The sequence below is a fragment of the Emys orbicularis genome, chromosome 15 (genome assembly GCF_028017835.1).
Source record: "Emys orbicularis isolate rEmyOrb1 chromosome 15, rEmyOrb1.hap1, whole genome shotgun sequence".
NCBI lineage: Eukaryota > Metazoa > Chordata > Testudines > Emydidae > Emys > Emys orbicularis.
Window position 1 is genome coordinate 16,047,460 of NC_088697.1, and position 21,031 is coordinate 16,068,490.

Here is a 21,031-nt window from a genome sequence, read left to right on the forward strand (position 1 = left end):
AACCACTTCTTCCAGTGCCTGTGTCTGGCACATGATAGGAGCAATCCTTACCAGCCCTGCAGTGCCTAGCTACAACATGTGAGCATGGTGAAATGCCCAGCCAGGACAGGTTGGCCCTGGTAGTCTGGCCCATATGCCTTGTCTCAATAAATGGGTGCAAGTGTGTAAGTCTATGTGGGAGCTCCCCTGAGTGTGGAAGGTGAGATAGAAAAATCAATTTGTTTCAATGCAGTGTGATGAACAGAGGAACTCATTAAATATCATATGGACATGTAACCAAAATATGAATTATATGATGAATTTTTAAAAAGATAGGATGTAAGCCAAGACAAGTGAGTATGTTTCAGAGCAGAGATCCAGTCAGGGTCTATTAACTTTTCCAACCACAGGCCACAGGCCCATCAACAAACAATACCACCTCCATCCAACGGGACATTAAACAGGACCTTCCGGTAGCCAAAAGCAAGTTTTTGGCAGTACCTTGTCTTAGTGTCCATACAGTTGTTCTTTTTTGTAGATTCTGAATATCAAAACCTTAAATTCAAAGAAACTGCCTGAGCACCCTTGTCACTGGTAAACATTCTGAAATCTGAACACTTCTTACCACTCCTCTCGTGATTCACAAGCCAGACGACAGTGAAACCACATTAATCGAATTCAATTATTATTAATGAAAACTTCAGACAATTATTTTGTTAACAAACATAATTAAGCAGGAGGTACATATGTCTGTATTAGCAGTATATCCTGCCATCCCCATCCCCATCCCCCCTCCAAAATGAGAGACAGCACTCTCACAGCAAGCTCTCACAACAGGCTCATTTAACAAATTCTTACATATTCATTCATGAGAATTACTTTTCAAATATTGGACAATTATAGACATTAACAGATTATAAACTAAAAACACGGCCAACTGTTTTCTTCGTTCATCCTTTGTTTTCTTTTATGCTTCTGGAGTGACGTGCATTGACGCCACCTTCATGAGGTATGGACTGAGCCATGGTGGCATAACTGGGATCATCCTGAAACCAGAGTTGCTCAGGACTCAGCCTCCACATATGCTGTGGCTGGTGGAAGACATTGCAAACATAAATGACCTCAAGCACCATGCCTAGCCACCACAGGACATTGTTGGTCCAGTTAAACACCATGCTCTTATGAGAATGATGCACCTTGTACAGCTATGAGATGTGTCTGTAACAGTGCCAAACTGCCATGCCCCATATTCTGGGCACACCAAGGCAGTGTGGGGTTTTCGGGAGCAGCGCCAGGGTTTTTGGCGCCCTAGGCGGGGGTCCTTCCGCGCTCCCGGTCATCGGCGGCAATTCTGCGGCGGGGGGTCCTTCTGCGCTCCCGGTCTTCGGGACACTTCGGCGGCGGGTCCCGGAGCGAGTGAAGGACCCGCCACAGAATTGCCGCCGAAGACCCGGAGCGCAGAAGGACCCCCCCCGCCGCCGAGTTCCGTCTCCCCAAATTCTGGTGCCCTAGGCGACCACCTAGGTCGCCTAAATGGAAGCACCGGCCCTGGGGGTGTTGCACTGACCTGACAAAATCAGTTTCAGTATTTGCAGATAGAAATGGGAATGACAAGTAGCAACATGTATTACTCAGTTTAGGACACTCAACTGCAGTTTGAATGGGGAAAAAAAACACTAGTAAACATTTATAATGATTCCAAAATGAAGTATTTGGTTAAAATTGTTATCATGATCATTATTACTATTTTGTTGAAGATATATATTTATCATGTGTAGAATATTTTTCACGGTAAAAAAAGTGGTCAGTGTATCGAATGATAGGTAATTTAGTTACAAGGGTGTTTACCATGTAAATGTTTGCTATTACATTATGGCTGGAATAAATAAGTGAAAACAACACCAGTAACATTCCACAAGTTTTCATGAAGTTTAAACATCTGAATCCACACTTATAGATCCAACCATTACTTTGATCTACACAAGGGAATTGACCTGAATACACTCCAGTATGACCGGGTCAGCCAGTGACACAACTATATCTGTACATTGGCTGTACATTATCCCACAAGCTGACATAGAATCATAGAATATCAGGGTTGGAAGGGATCTCAGGAGATATCTAGTCCAACCCCCTGCTCAAAGCAGGACCAATCCCCAGACAGATTTTTGCCCCAGATCTCTAAATGGCCCCCTCAAGGATTGAACTCACAACCCTGGGTTTAGCAGGCCAATGCTCAAACCACTGAGCTATCCCTCCCGCCCACATGGAGGGTTCACATGTGTGCCGAAAAGGAGAGGAGACAGTGCTGAGCCTCACAAGGCTTAATTTCTGAGACTCATAGAAGATTAGGGTTGGAAGAGACCTCAGGAGGTCATCTAGTCCAACCTCCTGCTCAAAGCAGGACCAACCCCAACTAAATCATCCCAGCCAGGGTTTTGTCAAGCTGTGCCTTAAAAACCTCTAAGGATGTTGTCAAGGCTGATTCCCCACTCTGGCACTTTGAGTGCAGAAGATGGGGGCACGCAAGGATTCTAAAAATTAATACTGGCCACTCCAGCTGGTATTAAACTCCCAATGTCACAGCTTCTCTCTGACCTTGGATGGATAGATGCTGCCACCACCCAAGTGCAAAAAACCCCTTTGGACCCAGGAAGGTTCACTTGGGAATTCCTCCCTGTGGGGTACCCTCAAGCCCTTTCACCCCCCTCCGGGGAAGAGCTGTGAAAGAAAACAAAGGAAATCAGCTGGTGCCACCAGCTAATTAAACAACATCTGCACAAACCTCTTAGGACACAAAAAAACCAAATCCTGTTCTTTAAAAAGGTACATTTTATTAAAAACCAAAAGAAAGAACATACATCCGGAACTTAAGCTATTGCTAGATTTAAAAAGAGCAAATATAATAATTAAGCATCAAGAATGGTTTTTCTGAGGTCCAGCTTAAAGGTTACAAGCAAAACAAAAGCACCTGGGGTTAGCACAATGGAGTCCACAAGCCATAAAGAAATAAAAGACATAAACCTAACTGTGTCTTCCTAGACATTTCCTAATCTACTTACATATCTGGGGGTTTCAAATAAGTAGTTTCTAGGTATGATCTGATGGTTTTTCATACCTGGCTTAAAGCTTCTTACAGCATAGTTCAGCCCTTTTCCTTCTCTGCATCTCCTCTCTCCAGAGAATAACAGACAGACAGACAAAGGGAAAGTTTTTTTCCCAATTTTAAAAAGTTCTAGCCCTCCCATTGGCTCTTTTGGTCAGGTGCCCACTCCCTTCCTTTTACCTGTGGGCTTTTTTTTTAACCCTTTACAGGTAAAGCAAGTAGAGAGTAGCTACTAACAGAGATTTTACAGCCAACTGGCTGGCTGGGTGTCCAAAAAAGGGAGCTAACCCCCCTTCATTTATCAGATGTAGATTCCACCACCTCCCTAGGTAACCCATTCCAGTGCTTCACCACCCTCCTAGTGAAATCGTTTTTCCTAATATCAAACCTAGACCACCCCCACTGCAACTTGAGACCATTGCTCCTTGTTCTGTCATCTGCCACCACTGAGAACACTCTAGCTCCATCCTTTTTGGAACCCCCCGTCAGGTAGCTGAAGGCTACTATCGAATCCCCCCTCACTCTGCTCTTCTGCAGACTAAATAAGCCCAATTCCCTCAGACTCTCCTCAAATTATGTGCCCCAGCCCCCTAATCATTTTTGTTGCCATCTGCTGGCCTCTCTCCAATTTCTCCACATCCTTTCTGTAGTGGGGAGGAGGGGGGCTCAAAACTGGAAGCAATACTCCAGATGTGGCCTCACCAGCGCCAAATAGAGGGGAATAATCACTTCCCTCGATCTGCTGGCAATGCTCCTACTAATGCAGCCCAATATGCCGTTAGCCTTCTTGGCAATAAGGGCACACTGTTGACTTATATCCAGCTTCTCATCCACTGTAATACCCAGGTCTTTTTCTGCAGAACTGACGCTTAGCCAGTCGGTCCCCAGCCTGTAGCAGTGCCTGGGATTCTTCTGTCCTAAGTGCAGGACTCTGAACTTGTCCTTGTTGAACCTCATCAGATTTCTTTTGGCCCAATCCTCCAATTTGTCTAGGTCACTCTGGATCCTATCTCTACCCTCCAGCGTATCAACCTCTCCCCCCAGCTTAGTGTCATCCGCGAACTTGCTGAGGGTCCAATCCATCCCATCATCTAGATCATTAATGAAGATGTTGAACAAACTCATGAGTCTCTGAGAACTGTGTGAAAGGAATGGGGGAAGCCACCTGAGTGCTACACTGTCTATTCCTGGTTAGGTGTTATTTGGGATTGCCAGTGCTGAAAACAGTTTAGAGATTGTCCATAGGCACAAGCAGTGCTGTTACTGTGCCACAACCTAGTCTGAAATCTGATTACAGAAGATCAAGAATATCAGCAGTGATGTGTTGGTGGAAGGCAAAATGAGCCCCGTCTAGGTCCCAAGAGTTCTGGGGTTTGCTACAAGACCCTTGGCGGATCAATAGCGATGGGGATTGAATCTGTACTGTTTTAAGTATAGACAAGCCCTTAGTAGTTAGATTTCTTGCATTTGTATACAAGCACTTATAAAATGTGTCAATATTTAGTTGTCTGCCTTCATGTGATGTACTTTAATGGGATTCTTTTTCATTTGACTGTTTCTCTTCAGTTCCTACCTGTACTTTACCATCTTCTATCCTCTCCTCTTTACTAGGATATAGAGAATCCCCATTAATAGATCCTCCCCAAGGGACATCTCTGTCTTAACTGTGTTCTCCCTTGTGTCTGTCGGCTTTCCCCCAGCCCTTAGTTTCTCTACTACCTTTTTAATTTTACATGCTAGCAATCTGGTTCCATTTTGGTTTAAGTGGTGCCAATCCTTCCTGTATAGGCTCTCCCTTTCCCAAAAGGTTCCTCAGTTCCTAATTATTCTAAATCCCCCCTCCCAATGCCGCTGTCTCATCCACGCATTGAGACCCTGCAGTTCTGCCTGTCTAACTGGCCCTGCGCATGGAACTGGAAGCATTCAGAGAATTCTACCATGGAGGTCCTGGACTTTAATCTCTTACCTAGCAGCTTAAGTTTGGCCTCCAGGACCTCACTCCTACCTTTCCCTATGTCCTTGGTACCTACTCACACTGGTTTTAATAGGACACGTGCAGTGAACTCCACTTTGCACTGCCATCATGTCCAGCCAACATTGGAACATGTGAGGGCAAAAAAAAAAAAGAATTGACAATTGATATAAAATATATAGAAAAGTGCCTCTTCTTAGCATTCAACAGTTCCTTGGAAATATGTTGGTAAATCCCTAATCTGTAACCCCCCAAGTACATCTCCAATGTATTTGAGGGAAATGCTGCTGTTAGCAGCTTGCTAACACTGATTAAAATTATTAATCCTGCTTACAATGTTGTTAAAAAACATTAAGCAGTAAGTTACAAACCCCAAAGGTGAAATAATAAAGAGATTGATCTCAGATGAGAGCGAAAGAGAGAAGTGGTGCCTGCAACAGGCTGCCAGCAATCTGGAAACATCAAAACAAAGTCCCCCAAGTCTGAAAGCCCCAGGCTGACTGTGGCCTTCAAACAAATGCACATAGGCTTGTGCCTGTGCAGCAGGATGTGCTTACTGACACCAGCTGAATCTCCCTCTCTGTACTAGGGTTTCCAGCAAGGGGAGAGAACTGGCATCTCCCTTGTCCTGCTGCTTCTGAAAAGACTGAGGGGAAAATTGCTCCGGAGTTGTTGTTTTCGGGTTTTTTTTAACCTGCCATAGACCATTTCTTCTTCTTTTGTCCAGTACATCTATACCAGGGGTCGGCAACCTACGGCACGCGAGCCGATTCTGAGCGGCACGCTGCCTGCCCGGTGAGAGGAGGAGGAGGGGTGGAGGGGCCGGAAAGCGCCATGCTGGGGGAAGAAGGGGGAGGAGGGAAGCTTGGCTGCCGCAGGACCAAGCTTCTGCCTCCTGCCCCTGCAGGGGAGAGCGGTGGGGGGGTCCCGGCCCCCCGCCCCACTCAGCCCCCCCGCCCACCCCTGTGGGGGCAGGAGGCAGAAGCTTGGTCCTGCGGCAGCCAAGCTCCCCCCCTCCCCCATTTCTTCCCACAACGTGGTGCATTCCAGCCCCTCCGCCCCTCCTCCTCCCCCCTCTCCCTGCCGGCGACGGCCCTTGTGAGGGGGAGCGGAGCCGAGCGCCAGCGTGCTCCCTGCTCCATAGAGGAGGCAGAGAGAGGTAGGGATGGGCCTGGGGGAAGGGGGTGGAACAGGGCATATCCCTCCCAGCCCCCTGCCATGAGCCGCTCAGGGCAGGGGGCTGGGAGCACCCCCACGAGCCGAGCACCCCAGCCTTCTGTCCTGCACCTCCCCACCCCAACACACACCCATCCCTCTGCCCTGCACCCCCACAGCCCCATCCCTCTGCCCTGCACCCCCCACACACCCTCCAGCCCTCTGCCCTGACCTCCCCCCAACACCCAGCCTTCTGCCCTGCACCCCCCACACACCCTCTGCCCTGAACCCCCCCAACACCCAGCCTTCTACCCTGCATCCCCACACCCCTCCCAGCCCTCTGCCCTGACCTCCCCCAACACCCAGCCTTCTGCCCTGATCCTCCCCACACACACCCAGCCCTCTGCCCTGAACCCCCCCACACCCAGCCTTCTGCCCTTCACCCCCACACCACCCCCAGCCCTCTGCCCTGACCTCCCCCCAACACCCAGCCTTCTGCCCTGCACCTCCACACACACCCCAGCCCTCTGCCTTGACCTCGAGTCACCCCGCTCAGCCCGCTGCAGGCCTAGGTGAACAGAACCCCAGTCTGGAAGCGGGCTGAGCAGGCTGGCGGCGTAAGATCAGCATTTTAATTTAATTTTAAAGGAAGCTTCTTAAACATTTTGAAAACCTTGTTTACTTTACATACAACAATAGTTTACCTTACATACAACAACTTATAGAGAGTATATATATAGACTCTCTATAAGTCTATAATATAGACTTATAGAGAGAGACCTTCTAAAAAACGTTAACATGTATTACCGGCACACGAAACCTTAAATTAAAGTGAATAAATGAAGACTCGGCACACCACTTCTGAAAGGTTGCCTACCCCTGATCTATACTCTTCTCAAGCTGCATATGGCAGAATAAAAAGGTCAGTATAAATTAAACAAGACAGGGTCATGACCGGTGAAGATCAAAGATACCCATCACATAAGTGAGGGATGGGGAATAACAACAACAACAACTTTTATTTTGAAGTACCCTCCACTGCCATTGAGGAGGGTACTTCAAATAATATACATAAATAAAAACGCCATTAAAATGTAATTAACAATATCTGGAACCTCACAAAGCAAAACTCCCAAGGGGTTTGTCTCAGGGCAGGGGTGGCAGGTTTGTATAATTTTTGGTGGTGCCCAGAATGTGTCTAAGTCTCTTCCCTCTCCCCTCCCCCCTCTGGCCCTCCTTGTAAGCCGATATATATTTTATTAAATAATGTAAAAATGGACTGGAAACTGTAAGCGTTTAACAGTTTCCCTTTATTGCACAATATCATGATCGTAAGAAAAAAATATTTAACTAAGAATATCAACGTTATTAATACTCATTTGTATACAGAAACAACCAAGCACTCTTTGATCAATAACCCTCAAAAGCAAATACTTTCTAAAATTAAAACAAATATAGCCCCTTCTTTCGCGATGTTCTTTTGAGATGATCAAGAATTTGTTGCTGGGATAAAATGAAGCCACAACGCGCCGGCGCTACAAGATTACAAGGGCCAATTAAAAGTGGAAAGTCAGAAGCAGCACTCACCTGCTTCAATATATTATATTTTGTTGTACCTGTTGTGATGAAGTGGGAATGTTCTTAATGTTTTCTCTGAATACTGTGTGGGTGCCTCAGTTTCCCCTGCAAGGTGCCAACTGAAGGTGTTGGAGAACAAAGATCAGGTGGCCTCCTTGCCAGGAAAAGAGACAAAGGCCAGAGGAGGGGCTGGAGGGAGTGTCAGTTTGGAGCTGGCTGGGGAGACGGGGAGAGGCCCAGAACTTGGGTCTGGCTCCCCACCCCCGAAGATGGACCTGACTGAGGGGTCCTGTTTTCTGCACCTACAAGCTCTGTTTTAGACTGTGTTCCTGTCATCTAATAAACCTTCTATTTTACCAGCTGGCTAAGAGTCACATCTGACTGCGGAGTTGGGGTGCAGGGCCCTCTGGCTTTCCCAAGAGCCCCACCTGGGCGGACTCGCTGCGGGAAGCGCACGGTGTGGAAGGGGATGCTGAATGCTCCGAGGTCAGACCCAGGAAGGTGTAAGCTTCTTGCCCTGAAGACAGTATGCTCAGAGAGAGGAGGCTCCCCCAGAGTCCTGACTGGCTTCGTATGAAGTAGTTCCAGAGCATCCCAGCATCCCCTTCCACACCGTGTGCTTCCCGCAGCGAATCCGCAGAGGCACTGACACTCCCTCCAGCCCCTCCTCTGGCCTTTGTCTCTTTTCCAGGCAAGGAGGCCACCTGATCTCTTTGTTCTCCAACACCTTCAGTTGGCACCTTGCAGTGGAGGGGCCCCTGCCATCAGTTGCCAGAAGACAGGGTGTCGGCCATTCTCTGTACAGACACACTGGCCCTCTAGGGCTCTGCAACAATCACACCCCCTTATCCCACCATCTAGATCCTTAAGAAATGCATAGGGGAAACTGAGGCACCCACACAGTATTCAGAGAAAACATTAAGAACATTCCCACTTCGTAACACCTGTATACAACCAATTATATACTTTAAAGGATGTAAAATAATCAAGTATTGTGCTAAACACGATCATACCCCAAACTGACCGCCAAATTTAAGTTGCGTGTTTTTCCCCTCAGGTGAGGGCTCTGGGGTGGGGCTGGGGATGAGGGGTTCACAGTGCAGGAGGGGGCTCAGGGCTTGGGGTGCTGAGGGCGCAGGCTCTGGGGTGGGGCATGGCCGGGGATGAGGAGCTTGGGGTGCAGACAGGCTGCCCCAGGGCTAGAGCCAGAGAAGACTCCCCCCCCCTCTCCCCGCTGGCAGCAGCAAGCTCCGGGGCAGGGACCCCTCCTCTGCCTCTCGCCCCCTCCCCCCTCCCGGCAGCACACTCACTCTGCACCACTGTCATTGCACATGCTCCTAGGGCCCTTCTCAGGTCCAGGAAGCCCCCTCTCCTCCCCTATGGTGGGTACCGGGGGAGGGGGGTTGCATCACGTGTGGCCTCCCCTGCTGCTGCCCCTCACCATAGCCTCACTGGGAGTGGGGGATGGGGCTGCCTCTTTCCCAGGGTGGGTCAGGAGTGGGGGCTACGGGCAGGCGGATCACAGGGTCAAACAGTCACCAAAGCCCCAGCAGCTGCTCAGGTGAGTGAGGTCCACTCCAGATGTCTCCCAGCCGGAAGCCCCCTTGGCGTCTCCTCCCTGTGGGTGCCGGGGGAGGGCTGCCAAGCATGTGTGTGCCTCCTCCTCCCTTCCTGAGGTGCTGCAGCAGCCACCAGCTGCCTCAGTCTGCTGGCGCTGCTCTTGTGCTATAGCCATAGGCAGCAGCAGCCGCTGGCAGCACAGGCAGGCAAGGGAGAGCCGCGCGCCACTTTCATTCAGGCAGGGACGCTCCGGGCCTCAGGGGGGAGACCTGCGGGGGGGAGGCGGGTGGCAGGCGGGGGCCGGGGCCCGCTTCAGGCAGCTCCGGGGGAAGAGACCTAGCTCCAAACATTGGTGGAGCAGGGCCCCCGGCCCTGAATATTCCTGGAGCCCGGGCACCACGGGCCCATACAACTCGCTGCCCATGTCCCAGGGTGCCTGGCCTCTGTAAATGAAGTAGGCCCAGCTCTCCTGGGCCAGAGCAGATGCTCCCATTCTGCCAATTAAGAGGGCAGGGCAGCACCTAGGGCCTATAAATGGTCAGGGAGGCTGTGACTAGGGGAGACCTGCTGAGTCAGAGCTGCCTGGATCAGTCAGGAAGGGCAGTGGAGAGCTGCCAGAGGGACAGGTGGAGAAGCAGAAGTGTTCTAGGGGTGCTGGATCCTCATGAAAGTAGGAGGGCCATGAGGCCCTGTCCCCTCTGTGGGCCTGCCCCTCCTCTTCGCTCCAACGCCCTGTCCCCCTGGCTAGGCTGCAAGCCAGAGCTTGGCCAGGGTAACAGCCATCCAGGCTGCTGTGGGGAGCCCTGGCAGACCCTCCACCTGCCGTTGGTGCGGGGCCCAAGAGCACAGGTGTGGCGGGTGGCACCAGAGTCTGGTGAGAGGGTGTGCCCAGAAGAGAGCCTGGTGAGGTGTTTCTGCTACACAGAGCAGGGTTTTAGGACTATGTTTGGGACTCTTGGTGTTAGAGTATTTGCATGATGTTTTTGTAATAAACCAGGCCCAAGGAGTGCTACTATTGAGGCAAGGGAGCCTGTGGTGGAGTCTGCGGGATTTTTGAAAGGCAAAAGTGAGGCAGGTGCACCTGGCATGCTGTGACCTGCTGCAGGAGGGCACTCCAGGTGGGATTGCCCTATGACAAGGTTTTAATACAAAGGATGGCAATGCAGTAATGAAAGGAAACTAATACAGGACAACCTCTAACACCTTTGGGGGAAAAACTGACTTGGTGCTTTTTACAATTCAGGGCCAGAGGGAGTAAGGGAGATTTCACAGGGAGGAAGTTCCACATCTGAGGGCCAAATACTTCAATGTTGTCATCATCTGTTAACATAGCATACAGTGGCGGAGCATCATGTAACTGGTTAGAATCATAATGTGTACACAGAAGGGGAAAAAAAACTAGTAAAAGAAAGGAATTCCATCATGTGAAACCATAGACTCCCGGCATGGGTTTGAACCCAGAACGTTCTGAGCCACACTACTGACTTCAACCACCTGAATTGAAGAACTAATGTCATTAGCTGGTAGCAGTAGTAGGCTATTGTTCTCGAAGCACACCAGTCACTAGAGGGTGAGATGACGCATACTTCGCCAGTGTTTTGCACAACTGTTCACTAGCCTCCAGCAGAATGTTGGAGATCGGGGGACTTAGGCCTGGTCTACACTAGAAATTTATGTCAGATTAACTACATTGGTCAGGGGCATAGGGGCCAACTGCATGGGTGCTCCGGGGCTGGAGGACCCACAGGAAAAAATCAGCAGGTGCTCCGCACCCACCGGCAGTCAAGCTCCCCCGCCTCTTCCCCACCTCCTCCTTGAGCGTGCCGCGTTCCTGCTTCTCCCCCTCCCTCCCAGCACTTCTGCCCGCCGCCAAACAGCAGTTTGGCGGCACTTCAGGAGGAGGAGCGGGGACACAGTGCGCTCAAGGGAGGAGGCAGGGAAGAGGTGGGGTGGGGGCGGAGACTTGGGAAAGGGGGTGGAATGGGGGTGGGGTGGAAGCGGAGCAGCGGTGTGAAGAGGCAGGGCAGGGGTGGGGACTTGGGGGAAGGGATGGAATGGGGGTGGGGCCGTGGGCAGAGGGAGGTCAACCACCCACCGGCAGGAGCAGACGTTGGTGCCTATGGTTAGGGGTGTGAAAAATTCACACCACCTGAGCAGCGTTGTTAAGCCGACCTAAGTCCCTATGTAGACAGAAGAATTCTTCCCTCAACCCAAATCCCGCTTCTCAGTGAGGTGGATTACCTACACCAACAGGAGAATCCCTCCTGTCGGCACAGATAGTGTCTACATTGAAGCGCTACAGAAGCACATCTGTGCTGCTGTAGCATTTTAAGAGTAGACAAGCCCTGAGAGTTTAGACTCTTGGATGTCAATGGTGTTTTGGATTTACATGGTGCTCATTGATGTGTGCATCTCAAAAGTGGGTAGGTATCCTAACCAACTGCACAGATTTGGTATATGCATTCTGAGAGACGGTGTGGCTAAGTGGAAGAGACCTTGGGTCTGCCATATTTGATACCTGGTTCTTTGTGATGTTGTGCAATCTCGTCAGTAAAAGGAGGAGGCTTGCTTTCTAGGATAGGGACATATGAGGTCTTGCTCAATAATAAGGTTTGTTAAGTACAAAGGATTATTAACAGAAACAGGAAGATCTATTTTGCTGTGTTTAATGTGGCTCACTAGCTCATGTGATGCAGGAAATTCTGTAGGTCCTAGAAGCACAAACAGTTTGGCTGAAATATTCATAAAACTAAGGGCACATCTACACTGCAAAACACCCCTCACATCAGTGACTCTCAGTGCCTGGGTCAATTGATTCAGGCTTGCACCACAGGCTAAAAATAGCATAGACTGACTCCGGCTTGCACTGTGGGGCTAAAAATAGCCATGTAGAGGTTCCTGTTTGGGCTGGCATCTGGGCTCTGAGACCCTCCCCCCTCGCTGGATTTCAGTGCCTGGGCTCCAGCCCAAGCAGGAACCTCTACAGTTGAACCAGGCTCTGAGATGTGATGCCACATCTGATGCCACATGTGATGCTACATTTTGCTATGTAGATGTACCCTAAGGGATCAATGTTGAACAAGTTCTACAGTGCATGCACAAATGAGGACTTTCTGTATCTTATAACTTGACAAAATGTGGATGAATTTTCACAGGGACAGTGGAAAGGATCTCTCTGGCTTCCAAGTTTCAAGTTCCTTTTCCAAACCATAGAAGCATTAAACTGTTTAAAAAAATGGCAAAGCTACCTGTCACTGACCTCACTGAAAAACAACTGAACTGTTCTCACTCAAATTTCAAAAGAAACAAAACAACAAAAACCTCTGAAGCCAAGAACAAGCAAGAAAAATTTCAACCCGCATGGTTAAGGTCTGCAAAAACGGTAACAACTGAAAACACTGTCTTACAATGGAAAATTGTAGGCAATCTTAAACACCACTGCAGCTGCACCTCTAATACCACCAGCCTCCCTTTATTCCAGTGCTTGGATGAGCAGTTCAAGACTGACCAGATATCCTGCTCTGCCCCATGGCACTCTCTACTCTTGAGGTTGGATGGTACATTCAGTGAGCAGAACCTAGATACCTGTATTATATTATTGAGTGCTTAGAGCTTGTGATCAACATTTGTATAACTATAATAATAATGTAGGAGAGGAGGTAGCCACTCCTATCAGCTGTCATGGACATTTTGCAGAGAGAGGCTTTTTCTGTTGCATTTTTTTTTATTCCAGATATTTTCTTTTCTCATACATACCTGCTGGAGTAACACCAGCTAACCCAATTACTAAGTGCATTTACTGGAAGTGCCTACCTGTTTAGTCTACTTCAATGCCCACAAAAAGACATCACTTTAGCTTTTATGCGGCTACAGACACTTCTCCAGAAATGTTCCTCAGTTTCCAGGCCTCGGTTGCCCTTCCATACACCTGAGCAAAGCGGGGACAGAACGCTGCCATTCTGGTCTGATAGTCACCTATTTTGCACAGGGATAAATGACTGACCCAGGGACAGAGCAGGGCAGAATCCAGCTCTCAATCTCTTCACCAAGGAGCCCACCCCGTTGTCCAGTATGCCAGCCAGTTGAGTAGGGGGCCAGATGCACTGAAAGCTGAACTGGCAGAACCTTTTCCTTGGATCAAAGAGGAAATAAAGCCAGGTGTAAAGGTGCCAGATGAAGAAGCAGGAATCCCCTTGAGCCTACAATATCAATGCAGGGATCCCTGCTCAGCGGCACTGCTGCTTGCTCATCTGTGTTTAGCCGTTAATAATACAGACAAATTTTAGTTTTAAAGAGCAAATGTTCTCCTCATCCTCTTGTGTCTACACATGAGGCCAGAGATGGGAAATTACCCAGAAGGGTCAATGCAAAAGTCACCCTGTTGTGATGGCTGAGGGGTTAAGGAGAGGATGAGCCCACTGCTGTGGATGATTACATGGTTCATCATGTGGGCTAGCTCTCTGCCCTGAGATGTGGTGATTACTGCTAGTGGGAGCCTGCTGCCCAGGTGGGGCTTGGACAGCAGGGTGAGCAGGTCTGGCTGACTACTTATGTGACAGAGGCAGCCAAACAGGCATCAGATAGTATCCCGGTATCCAGACATTCCCCTTTAAAAAAGCAATGATAACTGAATCCCATGGTCATTTTAGACCAGTGAGGTACGAGGAATAACCAGGTGAGAAGCCAAACAAATTAGGAAGGGAAAGTAACAGAAGGAATTCAGAATTCCCCAGTATCCACTGAGCATTTCATCCTAATATCTTCCATCACATATTAATTGTCCCTGATCTCTAGCATCCCAGGTGCACTGGGGTCACTGTCTCCTGCGTATTGTTCAGCAGGATGGTGTGTAGGTACCTTTGATTTCTCTAACAAAGAAAGCAGAACTCTTTCTTCTGGAATATGGGTCTCACCTAGTTTAAGGTGAACTGAAAGCTGCCTCCTGACAAATCTATTGAGAAGGACGCCTAAGCAACTGCCTCTCTGTAGACTCCTGCTGACATGTTAGCCCCAGGCCAGATTGCAGTAATAGCTCAACATGCCACTCCAGTGATGGGAAGGAACATTAAAGAGCAGCCTGGCAGTAGTTTCTCTGTACCTGTAGACAGCTCGCTTGTCAGCCTCCAGCTGCGCCTGAGGGTCAATAGGAGTGCTGGGGACTGGGGTGTTGGCTGCTGCCGAGGCTGTTGTGATGTGCACTGGCTGTGCCTTAGCCGGCTGTTGCGCTGTGGCAGTCATCTGTTAAAACAAGACAAGAAAGCACTGGGGTTTATAACAAACCAGATCTATGTGTAAGTGAAAGGAGGGGAGGTACTTCTCTGTGACTATGCTTGTGTGCAATATCAATGTTGCATCATGTGCATGTGACCCTCTGGGTGCTTGTATGTGTGTGGTTGTAGCTCTGTGTTTATGTGCCACTGGGTCCTGCTCCTGTGTCTGTCTCTGTCTCACATTTTGTCTGTGTTCCTGTGTGAGTGTGCCTGTGCATTTACATGTGTGTGAATTGTGTGTTACTGCCTCTATATATGTGCGTCTCTGTGCAAGTGAGTCCATGTTTGCATGTGTGTGAGTGTATCTGAATTTATGAGTATGTCTGTCTCCTTTCTCCACAGAGTTATCATTAGGGCCCTACCAAATTCGCGATCCATTTTGGTCAATTTCATGGTCATAGGATTTTTAAAATAATAAATTCCTTTATTTCAGCTATTTAAATCTGAAATTTCGTAGTGTTGTAATTGTAGGGGTCTTGACCCAAAAAAGAGGTGTGGGGGGTTGCAAGGTTATTGTAGGGGAATTGCGGTACTACTAGCCTTACTTCTGCGCTGTTGCTGGCGCCAGCACTGTCTTCAGAGCTGGGCAGCCAGAGAGCAGCGGCTGTTGGATGGGCGCCCAGCTCTGAAGGCAGAGCTGCCGCCAGCAGCAGCACAGAAGTAAGGATGGCACGGTATGGTATTGCCACCCTTCTGCGCTGCAGCCTGCAGAGCTGGGCACCCAGTCAGCAGCTGCAACTCTCCGGCCGCCCAGCTCCGAAGACAGCAGCGCAGAAGTAAGGATGGCATGGTCTGGTATTGCCACCCTTACTTCTGCGCTGCTGCTGGCGGGGCGCTGCCTTCAGAGCTGAGTGCCCATCCAACAGCCGCTCTCTATGGCCGCTCAGCTCTGAAGGTAGTGCAAAAGCAAAGGTGGCAATACTACAACCCCCCTAAAATAACCTTGTGATCCCCTGCAATTCCCTTTTGGGCAGGACCCCCAATTTGAGAAATGCTGGTCTCCCCAGTGAAATCTGTATAGTATAGGGTAAAAGCACACAAAACACCAGATTTCATGGGGGGAGGCCAGATTTCACGGTCCATGATGCGTTCTTCATGGCCATGAATTTGGTGGGGCCCTAGCACGGGTGAAAGTAACTTTAAGGACTTACTGGTACTCCGGAGTCCTTAGGAGGGGGCGGGGCCTCAACCGGAAGAGGCGGGGCCTTTAAATCCCCGGGCGCTTTAAATCAGGATTTAAAGGGCCCGGGGCATCAGCAGCTGGGAGCCCCGGGCCCTTTAAATCACCCCGGAGCTACCAGCTGCAGAGGCGGCTGGGAGCCCCGGGGGTGATTTAAAGGGCCCTGGGCTCCAGCTGCCACTACCGCAGCGGAGCCCCGGGCACTTTAAATCACCATCGGAGGGGGCCCCGGCCTCTGGCGGAGCTTTAAAGGGCCCGGGGCTCCACTACAGTAGCGGCAGCCGGGAGCCCCTGGCTCTTTAAATCACCGCCGGAGCCCCGCCACTGCTACCCCAGGGCTCCGGGGATGATTTAAATGGCCCAGGGCGGTAGCTGCAGCAGGCGCCCTGGGCCCTTTAAATCGCTGCCCGAGCCCCGCCGCCGCATCCCCAGGGCTCCGGCAGCAGGGTTCTGGCGGCAATTTAAAGGGCCCGGGGCTCTAGCCGCTGCTGGAAGCCTCAAGCCCTTTAAATTGCCACCAGGGGAAGCCGATTCTCCCCGGTACGGCTTACCGGCGTACCGGCTTACTTTCACCTCTGGGCCCTAGTTATCATGTACCATATGTTTTTTGTCTGTGGTTTTGCTGATCTCATTGGTGTCTGTGTGACTTTTTGGAGGGTTGTGCCGGTGTGCTTGATTGCCTTGTGGTGTTTTTGTGTGTGTCTCTGTGTCAATATGTTTCTTGGAAGCTATTCCACGGGGTAGCACATAATTGGAGGATGCCAGAACCATTAGAAAAGACAGACCCCCAATTGTTTAGTCCTATTCCCCACAACAAGTCTTTTTAGGACAGGAAGGGTCTGACATGAAAAATTCAGGAATAACAGATCTGTTCCACCATTGCCCTGCATCTTGTATTATCATTTATAGCCATGCAAAGTCTGTGTAAATCTCTACTATTCTGAGTACCTATTGGTTCTCATTTATTTTGATGTAAATAATAAAAAGCAACACTTCTCCAAGAGTTTAGACACCCTAACATAGCATTAGCATTACAGCAAGCCCAAGAGCATGGAATGAACCATTTAGACAGGAGCTCTGCCAGTCAGCTACCTGCAACGAAAGTTCTATTCCACCCTGCATTGTTCTAGGCAGGACACCCTCAGCCCCCTCTCCAAAAACCCCTATCAGGTGAATTTTACAATGTGACTGGCAGGTCATCAAAGCTGGGCTATTTCTGACCACGACACCAGGTGCAGGCCAGCAGCGAATTTGACCCAGCAGTCGGAGTGAGGATGGAACCACATGCTGACTTTAATGCCTTGGCTGAACTGCACCAAACACCAGGCTGCATGTCTCTTAGGACAGAGGAGGCCAATGCAAAGGCCTCCCCATGAGTCAGCATTTAGGCAATGTGTGTGGCCCAGCTAAGTCAGAGCTGCACAGCTCTTTAGATAGGGTTACCATACGTCCGGATTTTCCCAGACATGTCCGGCTTTTTGGGCTCCAAATCCCCGTCCGGGGGGAAATCCCAAAAAGCCGGACATGTCCGGGAAAATCGGGACATGCGGGGCCGGCGGTGCTGGGCCGGGGGTCGGGCCGGCGGTGCCGAGCCGGGGGCCGGCGGTGCCGGGCCAGGGACCGGCGGGGCCGAGCCGGGGACCGGGCCGGCGGTGTGGTGCCGAGCCGGGGGCCGGGCCGGCGGTGCGGTGCCGAGCCGGGGGCCGGGGGCCGGGCCGGCGGTGCCGAGCCGGGGGCCGGGGGCTGGGCCGGCGGTGCCGAGCCGGGGGCCGGGGCCGGGGGGTGCTGAGCCGGGGGCCGGGCCGGCAGTGCTGGGCGGGCCGGGGGTGCTCGGCCGGGGGCCGGGCCGGGGACCGGCAGTGCTGGGCGGGCCGGGGGTGCTCGGCCGGGGGCCCGGGGGCCGGGCCGGGGACCGGCAGTGCTGGGCGGGCCGGAGGTGCTCGGCCGGGGGCCCGGGGGCCGGGCCGGGGACCGGCAGTGCTGGGCGGGCCGGAGGTGCTTGGCCGGGGGCCGGGCCCGGGGCCGGCACCCCAGGGCCCGAGCCGACCCAGGCTGGAGACGCCGGGGGGGCCAGACTGGGCCGTGCCTCCTCCCCCCACACCCCCCTTACCTGCTTCAGGCTTCCCGCGAATCAAATGTTCGCGGGAAGCAGGGGAGGGGGGGGAGTTGGGGCGGGGACTTTGGGGAAGGGGCGGAGTTGGGGTGGGGTGTGGGCGGGGCTGGGGGCGGGGCCGGGGCCCCATGGAGTGTCCTCCTTTTGGAGGCTCAAAATATGGTAACCCTATCTTTAGAAAGCCCAGCTCTGGTAAGTGAGTGCTGCTGTCCTTGCTGGAGCCCAGAGCTGGCCAAAATTGGAGTGAAAAATCATTTCTTCCATTGCATCCCAGCCCATGCCAAAAGGAAAAAAAGAAATCAAAAAGACAGGGACTGGTGTTTGGGGGAGGGGAAATGACAAGCATGGAGAAAGGGGAGCAAACAAAAAACTGGAACAATAAAAAGAAAACATAAAAAGGCTATTTTTATTTGCAGATGCACACATGTTTTGCAAAAGACCACATCAGATCTTTCAAGCTGCATGAGCCTATCTGCTCACGTTTCTTCCCACCCTGGAGCTATAGCAACCGACTTATAAACTCTGCACTTACTGGCAAAGATCTCTGACCTGCAAAGGTCAGGTTCCTCATGCCCACCCTGTACCAGCACAAAACAGCTTGAAACACTTATTACCACACAGCAATGTCACATTTCAGGAATGATGGTCGATCTCGGGTAGATGTGGCAGCTGCACAAGGAAGTAAGAGTGCATAACTTTAATCCCTTGCGCTGGATTGCAGGTAGCAGCATGAGAAGGACAGCACTCCCTTGCACAAGTGAGGAAGAGTGGATGGGGCCGTGTGGGGAGTGGTCAAAGCCTTGGCTCCACCCCAATGTACTGGCTATGCTGAAATGCTAGGTATGGATCTGGAATGGGGGTATTTCCCCTTCAGAGTAAGTGGGGACCCATCCAGAGAGGAGACTGTGCCTCTGAGCCACAATCTTCCCCTTGGTTTGCTCCAGGGGCAGCATGACCACACACTGCCCCTCGCTCACAGCTCATGGCAAAGCCACAGTTCACCCTTTGTCATTAAAGCTCCAAAGACAATCAGAGACTCAAATACAGTAGGGCTGGCAACAAGGCCTCTGGTACCAGGCAGGGAATTTCCTGATAGTCCTTACCCTGTAGTAAAACACTGTCATAACTATAAAGGGAAGGGTAACAACCCTCCTGTGTACAATACTATAAAATCCCTCCTGGCCAGAGACACCAAAATCCTTTTACCTGTAAAGGGTTAAGAAGCTCGGGTAACCTGGCTGACACCTGACCCAAAGGACCAATAAGGGAACAAGATACTTTCAAATCTTGGGGAGGGGGAAGGCTTTTGTTTGTGCTCTTTGGTTTTGGGTGTGTTCGCTCTTGGGACTAAGATGGACCAGACATCAATCCATGCTCTCCAAATCTTTCTAAACAAGTCTCTCATATTTCAAACTTGTAAGTACAGCCAGGCAAGGCGTGTTAGTTTTATCTTTGTTTTCTCAACTTGTAAATGTTCCTTTTGCTAGAGGGTTTACCTCTGTTTGCTGTAACTTTGAACCTAAGGCTAGAGAGGGTTCCTCTGGGCTCTTTGATTCTGATTACCCTGTAAAGTTATTTTCCATCCTGATTTTACAGAGATGATTTTTACCTTTCTTTCTTTAATTAAAAAGCCTTCTTTTTAAGAACCTGGTTGATTTTTCCTTGTTTTAAGATCCGAGGGGGTTGGATCTGGACTCACCAGGAATTGGTGGGGGAAAGGAGGGGGAATGGTTAATTTCTCCTTGTTTTAAGATCCAAGGGTTTGGATCGGTGTTCACCAGGAAATTGGTGGAGGAGTCTCTTAAGGCTACCCAGGGAAGGGTGATAGTACTTGGGAGGGAGATATTCTGGGGGGGAGGTAGACAGAGTTTCCCAAATGACTCATAAATAATTTGGGTGGTGGCAGCGAAACCAGATCTAAGCTGGTAGTTAAGCATAGAGGTTCTCATGCAGGTCCCCACATCTGTACCCTAGAGTTCAGAGTGGGGAAGGAACCTTGACAAACACAAAGACATTCTTTTCACTAGGAACAGTGTACAGATCTGGTGCCTCCCCACTGTACCACCCATTTGCCTCTCTCTCCACCAGAAGCCAGGATTCAGACAAACCATTGCATTTCCAGACTAGTATTTTGGGAACAAGTAGCTGAAAAGTCAGTACATTTAACAGTACACACCCCAAGGAATTAGCATCTGGATTGAAATGCGGAACAAGCCATTTCTTATTAGAATTTCTAACATTTTATTTTTTATTTTTCCAAATATAATTCCCACCAATTCCTATTGTCATCACCCAGCTACCCACCAGTAACCCTTAGCCCTGTTGAAGGAGAGGAAATGCTGCAGCTCTCAAATCTTATCCAAAGGTCACACAAAATTAACAACGGTCCAATTCATCAGCTGTCACCAACTGAATCAGAGAAATACACTTTAACATCCATACAAATATTCCAGAGCAGTGTGAATTCCTTACCCCTTCCCAACCAACTGCTCCAATCCCTCTCTCCTCCTGAACATGTTTGGGGAGGGGGACCTTTGCCTTCATTTGATTTTCCTTACTCTGTTGAATGTCTCTTCCTTTTACCCATTGCACTTCAATTTCTTTATACAAATGGAGGTGAATTCCTGAGAAACTATGGCAGAACACAACATTTTGCATTGCTCCAGATCCAGTGCAATTTGACAATAATCTGTGTTCCCCTATACTGACTGTTAATATTATCCAAGGGTCAGCATGAGAGGAGAGACTTCTCTCTGCTTCACCACATTTCTATCCAGGGTGCAAGTGGAGGGGGAGGGGAGGAGGGTGGCAAGAGCTACGTAATTTTGAATACATAAAGACGGTCATTTCACAGTTTCCAAAGAGACATCAGCTGAGAGGGACATAAGAACATAAGCACGACCATACTGGGTCAGACCAAAGATCCATCTAACCCATTATCCTGTCTTCCGACAGTGGCCAATGCCAGGTGCCCCAGAGGGAATGAACAGAACAGGTAATCATCAAGTGATTTGTCCGCTGGTGCCCCTTCCCAGTTTCTGGCAAACAGGCTAGGGACACCATCCCTGCCCCATCCTGGCTAATAGCCATCGATGGACCTATCCTCCATGAACTTATC

General features: G+C 50.2%; 1 protein-coding gene across 4 annotated transcripts in view; it reads right to left on the bottom strand.

Annotated features, from left to right (window-relative positions):
• PKNOX2 (PBX/knotted 1 homeobox 2) overlaps window positions 1-21,031 on the bottom strand; it is a 316,349-nt gene that overhangs the window by 229,993 nt on the left and 65,325 nt on the right. For all 4 annotated transcript variants that reach the window (XM_065417140.1, XM_065417139.1, XM_065417138.1 and 1 more), the window contains exon 2: window positions 14,449-14,588. In XM_065417140.1, coding sequence (XP_065273212.1) covers window positions 14,449-14,588 — 140 coding nt within the window. The remainder of the gene's footprint in view (window positions 1-14,448; window positions 14,589-21,031) is intronic.